The sequence below is a fragment of the Oryx dammah genome, unplaced genomic scaffold, assembly GCF_014754425.2.
Source record: "Oryx dammah isolate SB20612 unplaced genomic scaffold, SCBI_Odam_1.1 HiC_scaffold_27, whole genome shotgun sequence".
NCBI lineage: Eukaryota > Metazoa > Chordata > Mammalia > Artiodactyla > Bovidae > Oryx > Oryx dammah.
Window position 1 is genome coordinate 37,909,214 of NW_024070211.1, and position 16,711 is coordinate 37,925,924.

Below are 16,711 nucleotides of genomic sequence, written 5' to 3' on the forward strand. Positions count from 1 at the left end.
CACCAGGGAAGCCCAACTACTTATAACCAGAAAAAAATAATTTAAGAACCCAACATTTAAACATTTTATGTTTTTAATGTAGCAGCGTAACTTTTTTATTTAGCAACATGGTTTTCATGAGATTTCTGGAATTTTAACTTTACCTTAAACTCAGACTCATGTAACATATTGCATATTTTATACCTATCTTTTTTTATTGAAGGATAATTGCTTTACAGAATTTTGTTGTTTTCTGTCAAACCTCAACATTAATCAGCCATAGGTATACATATATCCCCTCCCTTTTGAACCTCCCTTCCATTCCCTCCCCATCCCACCCCTCTAGGTTGATACAGTGCCCCTGTTTGAGTTTCCTGAGCCATACAGCAAATTCCCATTGGCTATCTATTTTACATATGGTAATGTAAGTAATGTTTTATTTTAAATTCAGTTTTATTTAATGGAAGTATATGATATTCTTCATAGTGTTTCACTGTTGTTCCAGTGTAGATATTGCCTGGCATTATAATTCAAAGCAGACTCTAGTTTCACTCATTGGTTATAACAGATTAGAAGGAGGAAAACAGTACAGTTGACCCTGGAACAAGGTGGGATTAGAGGCATCAACCTCCACACAGCAAAAAAAAAAGGTCTAAGGTAATGTATAACTTTATAGTCAGTTGGCCTTCCTCCCTGTCTCGTGGTTCAGCATCCAAGGATTCAGCCAACCATGGCTCATGCAGTACTATAGTACCTATTAAGTGGGAAAAAAACCCATATATAAATGGACCTGCATCGTTCAAGCCTGTGTTCAAGGGTCCACTGTAGGCACAATTTTCCTAGCATGGTACCTGCTCAGTGTTGCATTTCTCACTAATCTGAAGTGTAATCATTTTCTTTTGACCTAAAGTTGTTCAAACTCATTTCTCTTTTTCATAAAGTGCTCTCTCCAAGGTGATTCAGTAATCCAGGACTTCTTGCTGATGTCATTCACACACTGTACTATAACTGTTATATTCTCTCTGAATCAGTTTTCCAAAAAAATGAAGTCTTTAAATTATTATTATTTTTTTCCTTACAGAATTTGCCTTCAAAAGAAACAAGGTTTTTAAACACCACACAGATGCCTTGCCTGCAGTCAGCTTCAATTTGGAGTAGCTGTGAACACAATTCAAAGTCTCAAATGTTAACAGAACATGTATCAGAGTTAGATTCTTCTTTCCATTCTGTTCTATCATTGCCATCAGGTAAACCTCCTTATAAATTAATTAATAAATTAATGTTCTGTCTTTGCAAGTTGATTTTTTAATTCCTTGGAAACCATTTTGACTAACTTTGCAAAGTACTTAGCTTTTGATCTCCCTTTGAGTGTTACATTTTTAGCATTTTATTGATAATATGGCTATGCTATTGAAATGTTTCTCAGTAAGTCAGGGTTCTTTTCCTAATGTGGTTTTTTTTTTTTTTTTTTGGCATGGAGTTTTCCCGCCATATAGTATTCCCCCTTCTATAATCAGCACTGAATTTCAGAGAAGAAAATTGTCCCATCTTTAGACGTACTCAACTTTTGAACCTCAGAAATACCAGTAATCTACAACGGAGCGGCTGAGGCATTACATCCCTATGTCCCTAACACGGCTTTAAGTTTCTCTGCAGTTCCTGTTTTTTGTTTGAATGTGTCCAGTCTTATGTATATTGAAACTGAAGTAAATATTTATGGTAAAAAAAGAAAACATTCTTCACACTGGTTATCTCAAGTTCATTTCTTTATGGGAAGATATCTCAAATGAGCTTTTGTTTCCTTTTCAGCTTTTGGTTCTAATCATCCAGGGACTGCTCCTCTTTGTAAAGCACCATTTCTTGTACCTATTCCTGCCCTGAATCTTAGTTTGGTTTTTACCAATATTACAGTGGTTTCTTAGCTATACCATACATTGAAGTAAGCTCCTTGTAGGAGCTGTTTTACTGTATCTTTGAGGAAACCTTAATAAAAGGAAGAAAAAATAATATTTATGACAATAACAATACAGCCAACATTTGATCTTAGAATACAATGGATCCTATAAGCACGTTACATTTTCCTCTAATTCTTGGAACAACCCCATGAGAGTGATTGTTGTCTTCTTTATCTTACATTTAACAACACTGAGGCTTAGAGATGTTAAATTACTCATCCAAGAGTACACAGCTAGTAAATGATAGAGACAGGATTTGACCTGAAGTTGTCATTCTCCAGAGCCATACTCCTAGCCATACTCTTTACTTCCTGTTTTTTTATTAGTAAATTTGTTTCTGATGAAAAAACCTGAGATCTGGCATAAGTATCTTTCATCCTACTAATGTTACATCTAATAAAGTAAGATTAGCTTCCTTACCTACTAGTTAGGGTTATCTGTTTCTTCTTCTGTTCATTTAATAAAAATCTGAATACCTGCTATATACTAGGTATGATAGGAAAATGAATACAAATAAATCCCTCAAGGTACTTGCATTCCAATTCGACAATTGAAATATAAACTATTAAGTGGAATAAAGTGTTATGAAATTTTAATAAAAGCTCACAGGGTACCAGGGTGGGTTCCAAGGAAGGTATATGAGTAGAACAAGCACCTTCCCTATTTATGTCAGGTTTTCAGCAACTAAAGAACAGTGGTAGAATAGGTGATACTCCTATAAATAGGTGATATTTCTTTGGATAAACTTGTTTTGGTAATTGGAAATATCAGAATCCTGTAATGTTTATGCAGTATATTTAATTTGTATTCTTATTTTCATTTTGTTATATAGTTTTCTTATGGTCTTTGTATAGTGATAGCACTGAAAGCTATCTTACCTCTGTCCCATGGAAAAGTTTCCAAGATGATACTTACAAACCCATTTTTGTGTGCATATTTTTCCACACTTGAGTATGGATCTGCTATTAAAATACATTATTTTGATGGAAAGCTACTTCTTTGTTTAAAACTGAGACTTTTTCTGGATCTATGTTAATTTATGCATTCATAATTAGTTCTCTTAAAAATATCTTCAGTAGCAAAACTTTGAATAAATCAACCACTTTATAAAATATTTCTTTATATTTCTTAGGAAAAATTTTAGGTATCTCTATTGAATGCTTTTTAAGATGATTGTTTTTGCATTCTTGATTGAAGAAAATACACTTTACTTAATAAATGTGAAGCACATCTATTTTATTTACTTAGCTTCTCTTTTGGTTGTGAGAGTATGGAATATAAACATAGTGAATTGAACAACTCTCCTAAGTCTCTACTTAAAAGAAGAGAACTAGTTTGTCAGTATGTTTGATTTTTTGTAAAAGTAGATTTAATTTTGATTCATAACAGTAGTAAACTAAGGGAATGTGAAATGACACTTTCATAAAAGGTTGCATCTAAATTATAGTCTTTTTCCTTCAAGTAACTAAACTTGTATAATTATGTCTTTTGGAAACTTCATTATTTCAAATGCAGAGTTTGTAGGGGTGGGTGGAACGGACTTAGGTTTGACTGTATATTTTATTGAAGATCTTTTGGGAGCATTTGTTTCATCTGCAAGTAGTATTTAATGTGTATAATTTTGTTCACCTTATGTACTATTTTAGTTTACGAAATTGTTCATAACTAGTGTTTATTTAGTATGCATAATCAGTAATTTCCAAAATATTGCTTACACGTGGAAAGAATATTTTGTCACTTCTAATAGTTGTGACGTTTCAAGCTTTTGCTTATTTTTCTAAATCTTAATATGGGACAGTATAAAGAGTGATTTCACTGAAAATATTTTTGTTTGCTTTATTTTTCTAGATGTGCCTCTTCATTTTCACTTTGAAACACTGTTAAAAAAAACTGAAATAAAAGGAGATCTTACTGAAAACAAATTTTTAGGAGACTGTATCATATCTCCATCACCTGGTATGTTACTTATAAATCTTGTACTTTATATACTTTTTACATCTTTCATTTACTTATTACTTTTGCTAAGGACATAAAATTTAACAAAGGAATGAATGTAAATCCTTAATTTTTAATACTCACTTTTCACACATCACACACAAATAGAAAATACACAGCAGTAATCCTAACAGGAAATGTGTAATACTTATTGAATATTGAATGAGAATTATGAAATGTTATTGATAAATATAAAAGGAAATTTAAATAAACATGGGAAAACAGCACTACTGGATGATAAGAATAATTAGGATATCAGTTCTTCCTATTGGTTTATGTTTGGTGCAATGTAACTTGAAGTTCTAAAAGAATTTGGTTAATTTAAAATAATTTAAAAAATAATAATAAATAAATAAATAATAAAATAATTATAATGCCCATTGGAAGAATTAATGGGAAAATGTAAAAGGAATTGCTGGAAAAAATATTGGGAGAATCTAGCCCAACCACATATAAAAATATTACAGAAAGCTATAAACATTAGAATAGCTTCTATTTTGCTTACATTTTGCAAAGTAGATTCATGAAGCAGACTACATAGCTTATTCTTTATTATTTAAAGGAAGAATTGTAAATCAGTAAGAAAGTGGAGAACTATTCATTAATAGTATTGTTAGTCATTTTGGGGAAAATGTTTATATACTCATATCATATATCAGTTTCTAAGAATTTTAAATAAAACACTAAAGACACAAAATAAAACCTGAAAAATTAACGAAACTCTAAATTGGGGATGGGGACATTGTGCTTGGAAGCAATCAAAAAAAGAAAGAAAATACATCTGTGTATTTCTCAACATCAAAATGTTATACAAAACATTTCCAGATGAAATCATCATCTCCCTGAAAAATTCAGCAATCAACTGAATGTGAATACCTGTTAGAAGTGGAGTTTTGGAACATAACAGATCTTTAAGTAAACTTAAAAAACAAGTAGCCTTTATAAATACCAATAATAACCCATTAGAATTCGTAAAATAATAAATTATCCTAGACATATTGACAATGAAAATATAAAATATCTAGGATTAAACTTAACAAGAAATTACATGAAGGAAACTTGAAAAGTTTACTGAGGAACAGAAAAGTATATGTGCTTGTATGGAGAGAAATACTCTGTTCCTGTCAAAAGAAAAGTTGTAACTATAGGTGTCATTTTTCCTCAAATGAACTTGTAATTCTAATCAGAATCCCAGAGGTATTCTTCTTAAAGTAAATGTTGAATATCCAATAAAACTTCTAAAAGTTCTGTAAGTTGTCAGTACATAAAGGTCAGAAATGGTGATGGAATTCCAGTTGAGCTATTTCAAATCCTAAAGGATGATGCTGTGAAAGTGCTGCACTCAAAATGCCAGCAAGTTTGGAAAACTTAGGAGTGGCCACAGGACTGGAAAAGGTCAGTTTTCATTCCAATCCCAAAGAAAGGCAATGCCAAAGAATGCTCAAACTACCACAAAGTTGCACTCATCTCACACGCAAGTAAAGTAATGCTCAAAATTCTCCAGCCAGGCTGAGCAATATGTGAACCGTGAACTTCCAGATGTTCAAGCTGGATATAGAAAAGGCAGAGGAACCAGAGATCAAATTGCCAACATCTGTTGGATCATCAAAAAAGCAAGAGAATTTCAGAAAAACATCTATTTCTACTTTATTGACTATGCCAAAGCCTTTGACTGTGTGGATCACAATGAACTAGAAAATTCTGAAAGAGATGGGAATACCAGACCACCTGACCTGCCTCCTGAGAAACCTGTATGCCAGTCAGGAAGCAACAGTTAGAAGTGGACATGGAAGAACAGACTGGTTCCAAATCAGGAAAGGAGTATGTCAAGGCTGTATATTGTCATCCTGCTTATTTAACTTATATGCAGAGTAAGTACATCATGAGAAACACTGGGCTGGATGAAACACAAGCTGGAATCAAGATTTCTGGGGGAAAAAAAAGATTTCTGGGAGAAATGTCAATAACCTCAGATATGTAGATGACACCACCCTTATAACAGAAAGCGAAGAAGAACTAAAGAGCCTCTTGATGACAGTGAAACAAGAGAGTGAAAAAGTTGGCTTAAAGCTCAACATTCAGAACACTAAGATCATGGCATCTGGTCCCATCACTACATGGGAAATAGATGGGGAAACAGTGACAGACTTTATTTTGGGGGACTCCAAAATCACTGCAGATGGTGACTGCAGCCATGAAATTAAAAGACACTTGCTCCTTGGAAGAAAAGTTATGACCAACCTAGACAGCATATTAAAAAGCAAAGACGTTACTTTGCCAACAAAGGTCCGTCCAGTCAAAGCTATGGTTTTTCCAGTAGTCATGTATGGATGTGAGAGTTGGAGTATAAAGAAAGCTGATCACTGAAGAATTGATGCTTTTGAACTGTGCTGTTGGAGAAGACTCTTGAGAGTCCCTTGGACTGCAAGGAGATCCAACCAGTCCATCGTAAAGGAGATCAGTCCTGGGTGTTCATTGGAAGGATTGATGGCTGAAGCTGAAACTCCAATACTTTGGCCACTGATTAGAAGAATTGACTTATTTGAAAAGACTCTGATGCTGCGAAAGATTGAAGGCAGGAGAAGAAGGGCATGACAGAGGATGAGATGGTTGGATGGCATCACCAACTTGATTGACATGAGTTTGAGCAAGCTCCGGGAGTTGATGATGGACAGGGAAGCCTAGCGTGCTGCAGTCCATGGGGTTGCAAAGAGTCGGACATGACTGAGTGACTGAACTGAACTGATAAGGTATCAGATATGAGCCCAATATAAAAAGTATAATCATTAAAACATTGTGATGCTGTTTGAAGCCAAGGGAACTAAATAAAAAGCCCAGAGATAAGCCCAAGGATTTATTATATGAGTGATATTTCCTATTAGTGTGGAAATGATAGCCTAACTAATAAATAATAGTAAAGGATTCTTATGAAGCATTCCTTATACACTAGTACAGTATTAAAGGGCTTTATCTGCACAACCCTATAAGTTTTCAGTACACACAGGCAAAGTTGTGTCTGACTCTTTTTGGCTCCATGGACTGTAGCCCATCGGGCTCCTCTGTCCAACGAATTCTTCAGACAAGAATACTGGAGTGGGTGACCATTCCCTACTCCAGGGGATCTTCCCAATGCAGGGATTGAACCCAGGTCTCCTGCATTGCAGGCAGATTCTTTACCAGCTGAGCTACCAGGGAAGCCCTTTCACACACAGGCAAAGGAGCCACAGTGGACTGCTAAAACCTTTAAAATCATTTTCCCACTCCTTTAATGCAACATATAAAGAAGTTTCTTATCTTAACATCTCTTTTCTGTTGAAAAAAATCTTACTTAACAGTTTTTGATAGAAAAAAAAAATCTATCATTCTGTCTTAAGATGATTGTTCAAGCTGGTGGCCTTCCCATTAAGTATGAAAGTGATTTGTTTAGACAAAAGAAGTTAAGGTGGCTATGAGCTCAAACGTCCTATATACATTTGTTTAGCCCTGTTAAAGCACTTTTTAAACTGTTCTGCATAATATGTCAGGCTATAGGCTATTTTCTGCTTGACTAATTTTTCCCAAATCACAGTTAAGATGTAGTAGATGCAGGATTCAAATCCAAGTAGTCTTGCTCAGAGCCCACGTTTAAAATGACTTTTTTTTCTGTAATCAGAGGTATTAAGGCATGACTTTTTGCTAAAATAACAAGATCTTTTTGTCATATAGCACCTTAAAACAAATTTAAGGTAGATGAACAGTAAAATACATTCCAGATAGATTAAAGAGGTAAATATTAAAAGGGGCATCTTAAAAGAATTAGAAGAAAAACTAGATGTATTCAACGATAATGAAAATGCTAATTAATCAAAAGGGAGGGGATATATGTATACCTATGGCTGATTCATGTTGAGGTTTGACAGAAAACAGCAAAATTCTGTAAAGCAATTGTCCTTCAATTTAAAGATAAGTAAATTTAGAAAAATTATAGCTAACATGTACTGGGTATCTATGTGACAGACACTGTGCTAGGTGTTTCTTTTTCCTTTTACATTAATAATCAGACATTGTAATCATCAGTCTGGCAAAACTGTGTAGCAAAAATAGTACCCTCAAATATTTCAGGTACAATTAATTGATACAAGCCTTTTGGGAAGTACTGTGAAATGCATTTGTTATAGCCTTGGTGCTAGTGGTAAAGAACCCACCTGAGAGACGCTGGTTCGATCCCTGAGGTGGGAAGATCCCCTGAAATGCATTATAAGGCCTTTAAATAATTAATTTCTTTAAATCTCATTAAAACTTCTGTACTTGTTCACAATAAACGTTTACTAAACTTTATTCTGACCTGATAAATCCATTTCCAAGAACCCAGTCTAATGCTAAATATGAAACCACCTTTATTCACAGATATACTTAACATTATTTGTGGTAATGAAAAATTAAAAACAACTTGGAGAACAGTAGGAATATGGTTATCTGTCTAACCCAGTGGAACATAACCTTTTTAAAAACATTGTAAAAGTTTATCTAAGGATATAAACATTTATCCAAGAATGGTGAGTGATCTAAAAGGACAAAAGTTTCACTTCTATGTATGATACAACTGGGACTTTCCAGGGAGCTCCAGTGGTAGAGACAGTGAAAGAGACACAGTTTCAATCCCTGGTCCGGGAAGGTGCCCTCAAGAAGGAAATGGCAACCCACTCCACTGTTGTTGCCTGGGAAACCCCATGGACAGAGGAGCCTGGCAGTCTACAACCCATGGGGTCACACAGAGTTGGACATGACTTGATTTAGGGACTGAACAAAAAGGATACAATTCTATCTATGTAAAAATATTTATACTTGCATCAGCCAGATGCAGCCTGTAGGCCTCTTAAGAGATCCTCGTTAACAACTCAACTGTATACACACAGACACACACACAGTTTCTCAGACAAGAAATTTGAACATGGACTTACTGTTGCATATTAATAAATTATGTTAGATGTAATCATGTGGTTACATAAACAGTTTATCTGTTAGTTTATTCGATTCAAGCTGACATATATGTAGGCAATATTTGGAATGTGCCTTTAAATACTCCAGCAAAAAACAACAGGTGGGAGAGAGAGAAAACAAGTTGGTTAACACTCTTAATGCTGAATCATAGGAACAGGGGAGTTCATTATTCCATTTATGTTTCTTGAAATTTTTCCACTGTAAAAAGTTAAAGAAATGAAAGCACTAAGAACAAGGAATTGCCTGTGCAAAAGAAATACAGGAAAGTATAGCTTATGTTTAGATATTTTTCATGATACAATTGTGCTTCCTGGAATTTATCCTAGACCAACAATTTTTTAATTAAAAAATGTGTGCAAGATGATTATTCTAAGAATGTGCATAATACAAATAAAATTATGATGATTATAAGTAGTTCCAACAGCTAGGGAATAGTTAAATGCTACTGTTTCTAGTCAGAGGAATGTTAGGGGACCATCTGAAAAAATAACAGTGAGTTATCAGGTTAAAAAAAGTTATACATATATCCAAATTAAAATGTTACATTTGAAATGTGAATATGAAATTTATGTATATGGCTAAAAGCGAATTTGCAAAAACAAAGTTAAGTCATTATATTTCTTCTGTAATTATGTTTCTTCTAATGTTACTCTAATTTATCTGACTTAAAAAAAATGGAGCAGTGTAAATGTTAGGCACAAAATTATTACTGATGTATCAATAATATAATGACGTTAGTAATGGAAAATTAAAAGCTAGGAGTGGAAAATATTTGAATTGAGTGCTACCTTTTTTTTCACTTTATTAATTTAATTGGAGGATAATTACAGTATTGTGATGGTTCTTGCCATACACTGACATGAATCAGCCACAGGTGCACACGTGTCCCCCCATCTTGAACCCTCCCTCCCCTCTCTCCCTATCCCATCCCTCTGGTTGTCCCGGAGCACTGGCTTTGAGTATCCTGCTTCCTGCATCAAACTTGCACTGTAACTTTAGGCAAATCAGTACTTTTTGGGTACCAATCTCTCCTTTACTGAGCTTCCCTTGTGGCTCAACTGATAAAGAATTCACCTGCAATGTGGGAGACCTGGGTTCAGTCTCTTGGTTAGGAAGATCCCCTGGAGAAGGGAAAAGCTACCCACTCCAGTATTCTGGCCTGGAGAATACCATGGACTGTACAGTCCATGGGGTCACAAAGAGTTGGACAAGCGAGCAACTTTCACTCTCCTTTTCTACTTTCCCCATTCCCTCCCCCTCTCAACCCAAATTTCATCCTGTATCTGTCTTAAATAGCTGGTCACTAGTTTTTCCTTTTCTGTAGAATTGACTAAAACTAGAACCCAGTATTTACTGACCACATTCTCTGTGCCAAGTAGACTATTAAGTGCTGAAAAATCAAAGGGAATCATGGGAAGTCAAATTACGTGATAGAAGCAGACACACAAATGACTATTAAATGTTATCATGGGTACCAACATGATAAAAATATTCTAAAAAAGAGGATGAGTGTGCAAACTGCCTAGTGGACAGCAGAGGAAGAGAGGTTAAGGGTGATGGGAAAAGGGCAAAAAGGAACTCCAGTAAGATGGTGATGCCAAGTGTAGCTTTAGGTAATACTTAACTGGAATCTAGAGGAAAAGTCAAGTATTCCAAATCACTGTTTCTCAAGTTTTAATGTGCAAATTACGTGGGGGCTATTGTTAGAATGCAGAGTCTAATTCAGCAAGTTTGGAATGGGGTCTGAGATTCTAACAAGGTCCCAGGTGGTTCCGATGCTGTTGGCCCATTGTATGTAAGATTTTAAAATGGAAACAATTGCATACCTTGTCATAGCCTGTTATTCTTGCAGGGTAAATTGAAGGTAAATAGATAGTTTTGTGCTTTGCCTCAGATCTTGGATTTGTCCTATACTGTGCATTAGAGTTAGCAATTTGACAACTACTCATTTCAGCTAACAACAGAGTAGAGAAAAGACAAAAAATTGAAGAATTGAGTAGTTGCCAGTGGTGAGAAAATACCAAAGCCAACTTAAGGGCTACACTCATCAAAATATTCAGTCATGAAAAACTAGACACTGGAACTCTTTCAGATATGAGGAAACAGAAACCTGTCAACTGAATACAGCGTAAGGATTTTCTGTAAAGAACATTACAGGACTAACTGATGAAATCTGAGTAAGGTCTACAGTTAGCTAACAGCACCAACTCTTGGTTTTGATGGCTGTGTGGCTATGTAAGAGAATGCCCTTAAACACTGGCATATCTAGAATAGAGAAGCATCACGTCAACTTAATTTCATTGAAAGCCAGTGTGGTAAAACGTTAATATTTAGGGAATCTGAATTAAAATGGCACTTGTTGTTACTGCAGGTTTTCTGTAAGTCTGAAATTATGTCAAAATAAAAAGTTTAAAGTGCAGAAAGAGGGACAACCCACACAGGTCAGAACCCTAAGGCTCAGCCTTCTTTACCTACGCTTACCTCATATCTAAACCCCACTATCAGTGATCTTACGCTTCAAACCTGCTCCTCTGTATTTCTACCAGTTTAGTCCAAATTAATGATCCCTTATCTATACTGCTGAAATAGCCTAATCAATTATTTTCCCCAAATCCCTGTAAAAAGTTATATTTTAAAAAGTAAATCTAATTACATGCCTGGCATGTAACTGGCTCTCTATAAATGAAAGGGAGGAAGGGAAGACAGGGAATATGAGAGATACTGGGTCAAACTATATTTTAGGATGGAATTCAGATCTGGGTAAGCAAGCTGAAAGGCTGGGGTTACTACAATGAGCATAGGTAAAGAGAATGTGTGTTACACTCTGAATTGCCATATATTTCCTACTATTTCAAGAGTCCATTATAACATTACAGATTACCAAAGAGTGAGAAAAGTGTAATGAAACTTTTCAGTAAAATTAAAAGGATCACTTTAGTAAAGGTTAAGCTTTATTCGGAAAGTCTGATGTGCTTTTACGAGACAAGGTGAGTGGTGAATTCCTTTAGAAGAGATGGGTTGAATTTACCTGGATTTTTCTTGAAAATACTCTGGAAAACAAGAGTGGTGGACACTATTGGAACACCAATACATGCCAGGTGTTTTAAAACCCAACTCACAATGTTAGATAGACCCTTGTAGAAATGAATTTTAGAATTATGCCTGCTATCTTATTATACTATTTAACATCTTTCTCTGCATTATTTTTCTCAGGTAGAAATCTTTGAGGGAGTAGGTAGAAACCTTAGGATTTTGTTTAGTTTTCCATGAGTGCTTTAAGTCACCATTTTTCTCCTGCATTTGCTTTTATGTCAATCTGATTCTCATTCCTTTGTGATAATTTCCCCCTTCTCTGGTAACTTTTAGGATGTCTTCATACTGATGTTTGGTGCCCCCACCCCCCCCGCCCCAATTTGCTTTGATGCTCGAGTTACTGAAACCTTAGGGTTACTATTGTGTAAAAATTTTTGGTTATTGTTTCTTCCAATATTGCCTCTCATTCATTCTATCCTTTTCTTTTTTTACCCTCTTTTGGTTTGTCCTCCTCTAGAAATTTTTTTCCTGTTTCTATCACTCTGTTCGAGTTTTAGAATTACTCTTCCAGTTCAATGACCGTGATTTTTAGTTATATCCATTCTGTTATTCAGGCCAGTGAGCAGTGATTTTCTTCCTCAATTATCCTTTCCGTTTCTGAGATCTCTTTGGAGAGGCCTTTTGCCTTTCTCTTGGCAATATTATTTTGAAGACTTGTAAATTTGTATTCTGTGAACCCATTAGATATTTCTTGAGAAAACTTTTACATTTGTTGTTAGTACTTCTTGTTGGAGTCTTGTGTTTTCATCTCTGAAGTTCATGTTAAGATAGTTTTGCCACTGCTTGAGATCCTCTTCATGCAAGAGGAAGAAATTTACACTCAATATTGTTTTCAGAGGCAGTTATGGATGGGCAGGACATGTTTTCAAAGTGGGGCACCTGGGTGTTGCCTTATCTATCCACCCATCCATTTCTCTGCTGAAGCTTCAAGGATCCTGGCTGTGTTAGTATGTGTAGTCACTTTACAGGTAATTCTACTACAGGTAATTGTTTCTTTCTTCCACATTCAGAGCTCCTCTAATGATCACACTTTTGTGGCAGTAGTCTCTTGTGCTTTTGCAGTTTGCTCTTCACATTTCTTAAGGTATTAGGCTTTCAGAGATTGTTCAGAAATTGTTCTACTTAAAAGTTTCATTTTTTAACATGCTAATGTGGATGTAAATGTGTAGATCTGTGCATCTATGTGTAAAAGTTTTGTCTATCATTTTTAGGGTGTTTTGCCATCATGAAATCTTAGTCCCTGTCACTGCTGACAGACCATCCATCCATACTCTTTTTCAGTGTTGGTTAGAATTTGTCACTTAAGCCAACCTTTCCACATCTCCAAACATTTCAAAAAAAGAAGCCAATTTGGTTATTAATCCAGCATTGCAAATATAGGGTTCAGATAGAAAACAGTAATGATGAAACTAACATTTATTGCATACTTAGGTCAGAAATCCTTCTAGTGACCACTACAGGAATTAACTCACTTAATCCTCATAATCCCACAATAGCTATTATCCCTATTTTACAGTTCAGGCAGCTGATGCACAGAGATATTAAATGACTTTAAAGTTTTAAAAATCCATTGCTTTAAAAAGAATGGCACTAGGCACTGTCAAGAGATTGATGAAATCTGGTTACTGCTCAAGAGATCCCAGTCTCTCATGATTCTATAATCTTACTTAGTCCTGCATTGTTCCCAGATTTAAGGGTGAGCATAAACTAAAAGTTTATAACTTAGAAGACAGAACAGATCACCTTTCCTCTTCAAATAATGGAGAAACTATAGGAATTGGGGCACTTCATGAAGATGTTTTTAATAAATCTTACTCTATTATTTTCAGCTTAGGGGTATTTCATCTTCATGTTATTTATGTCATTTTGAACTGGTCTATCAATATTCTGCATTGTTATAAAGTAAAAGCAAGTTAACACGTTCGCCATACTTGTGTTAAGGAACTAAAATTTAATTTTTCTTTCCATTTTAGTACGTAATACTTCTCTCAATCAATGGAGAAATGGATATTCCTCTATATGCAAGCCTCACATAAAGTCAGAGTCTTCTGTGCAGCTATTACAGGGAAGAAAGAAAAGACACTTGAGTGAAACAGCAATAGGTAAGTTCAAATGAGGACATGAGCACTAGTAGTAAAAACCGAAAATAATAAAATTCTGATCTCCAAAAGCCCTGCCTCATGGAAGTAATAACCCAGAAATCACTAATTACACAAACATCCATGGTGCTATGAACATCAAACAGCAAATTCATGTAGTCAGTTCAGAATTATGTGGACTGGGATTCCATCCACTTTATGGAAACTAAGAATTTCCTTCCTGTGTTTCCTAACCGGAGTTATTTTCTACCAACTGTCCTCCTGGATAGGACTTCAGTCTCTAGAACTGTGCTCTGGACTCAGAACATCTTAGTACAAGGTTGCCCTTTAGAGATTACCACACCTGGTTCCTTTTGTGGAGATGCTGATTCGCTGAAGCTTCTTCAGAATTTTGATAAACTGGATGAGACGCATCTAACTCAACCTAGCTGAAGTGCCCTTAGGACCTTACAGTGCCAGGATGAATAGAGATACCTCTGAAACTAGAACTCTGCTAGTAATGCAAAACTCAACTGGGATAATGTTTATTAAGTAACAAATAATCTGTATACTCTGGTGGATCTTATTCATTGTTCTAGAGGCGCTAACATTATATAAATTTGTGAAGTATGCCCTAGGTGCAGTATGTCAGTATACCCAATAAATTAGAAATTATTTATACCCAAGATGTACTGAACTATATTATACATGGTGGATTTAACATGAATACAAGAACACAGGTAAAATGCTATACTACAAAGTAACTAGACAGCTCTGTATGCAACAACCATTTTTAATGCACGGATACCGATTTGAAGAAGTTGGGCTTCCCTGGTGGCTTCGACAGTAAAGTGTCTGCCTGCAGTGTGGGAGACCTGGATTCGATCCCAGGGTTGGAAAGATCCCCTGGAGAAGGAAATGGCAACCCACCCCAGTACTCTTGCCTGGAAAATCCTGTGGATGGAGAAGCCTGGTAGGCTACAGTCCATGGGGTTGCAGAGAGTCGGACACGACTGAGCAACTTCACTTTCACTTTTCAAGTTACAGAAAGCATGAACATAGATAAGGGAGATGAGATTAAAGAAATGATATACTGGGTATAAACTGTCAGGACCCCAGAAAATGGCAAGTGTGACTGAGATTTTTATAAAGTTTCCTTCATTTTGTTTTTTGATACATGAATTAAAAAAAATAAAATCAATAAACAGATCACGACTCACATTACCAAACTAGGAAAACAGAAAGTCTAATACTTACCAGTTACATTTAATGTATGACACTCTCAATGGTCTTTCCATGGCAGGAGAAAGAACTAGATTTGAAGAATTTGCTTTTCAGCGCACAGAACCAGGATCCCAAAGCAGTTTTACTGCAGTTACTAATGTCAATGTTATATCAAGAACCCAGAATTCATCATCACAAGTAGGTTTTTGTACAGTGAACTTTCAAGTTGCTTTACAGACTTCTAAGCTCACACATCTGGTGGGCGGTGGGAGGGACCTAAACAGGGTATTTTGTTAACAGCTTTATTTACTAGCACATAATTAGCATATTTAGAATTATCTTACTAAGAAGCAATATATTGATTAAATTTTATTAGGGAGCTAATTGTTCATTAATTCTTGATTATGGGTTTTGTTGTTGTTGTTAAAAACTCATGAGGCTAAATAAGAATCCAGCACTTGTGTTATTCTTACATTGTTTTGTGTTATCTGGTCGGGAGTAGAGGTCAAAATATGGGAGGATTTAGAAAAACAGCATGACGCTCAGGGCCTAGGAACACATAAATGAAAATTGTAAAAATAATCTTTATTAAATGGCTCACCAAACATTTTACTTCATAGTTCTTCCTAACAAAAACGAGTTGGTTAAAAGATTTCACTGTCACGTAGGGTGCTTTATAGTACCCTTAGGCTTCTCTGGTGGCTCAGATGGTAAAGCATCTGCCTGCGATAAGGGAGACCCAGGTTCGATTCCTGGGTCGGGAAGATCCCCTGGAGAAGGAAATGGCAATCCACTCCAGCAGTCTTGCCTGGAAAATCCCATGGACAGAGGAGCCTGATAAGACTACAGTCCATGGGGTTGTAAAGAGTCAGACACGACTGAGCGACTTCAATTTCACTTTCTGCTAAGAGTTTTGTATTTTAAGGCATTCATATTTTTAATGGTTTTAAAAACAGACTTGAATGTGTGCACACACAAATGTACTTTTCACAGAAGTTATGTATACTTGTTTTTCTTAACATCTTATGATCAGATTTTATAATAAAACTTAGAGGCACTCCATATTGTCTTTATATACTCATAAAAGGAGTATCATCATACATAACCAAAACTGTTGTCAAACTACCGTAATCCTGTCTTGCAGAATACAGCACGACGAAGACTGCGAAGTGAGAGCTCTTATGATATAGATAATATTGTGATCCCCATGTCATTAGTGGCCCCAGCTAAATTAGAGAAGCTCCAATATAAGGAAATACTTACTCCAAGGTATGTATACTTACATCCTTTAATTTTCCTTTCTTGAATAACTTTCAGTGAAGTTAAAATTTTTATTTAACGTAAAGAAAATGCTGCTTTCTGCCTTTCCCCCATTTGTATGGTTACATGGAGGGAAGACAGTGAAAA

At 35.5% G+C, this 16,711-nt stretch overlaps 1 protein-coding gene across 7 annotated transcripts in view; it reads left to right on the plus strand.

Moving 5' to 3' along the window:
* KANSL1L (KAT8 regulatory NSL complex subunit 1 like) overlaps positions 1-16,711 on the plus strand; it is a 128,875-nt gene that overhangs the window by 105,627 nt on the left and 6,537 nt on the right. For all 7 annotated transcript variants that reach the window (XM_040228591.1, XM_040228589.1, XM_040228592.1 and 4 more), the window contains 5 exons: positions 1,061-1,226; positions 3,783-3,890; positions 13,976-14,104; positions 15,384-15,502; positions 16,449-16,573. In XM_040228591.1, the coding sequence (XP_040084525.1) occupies positions 1,061-1,226; positions 3,783-3,890; positions 13,976-14,104; positions 15,384-15,502; positions 16,449-16,573 (647 nt within the window). The remainder of the gene's footprint in view (positions 1-1,060; positions 1,227-3,782; positions 3,891-13,975; positions 14,105-15,383; positions 15,503-16,448; positions 16,574-16,711) is intronic.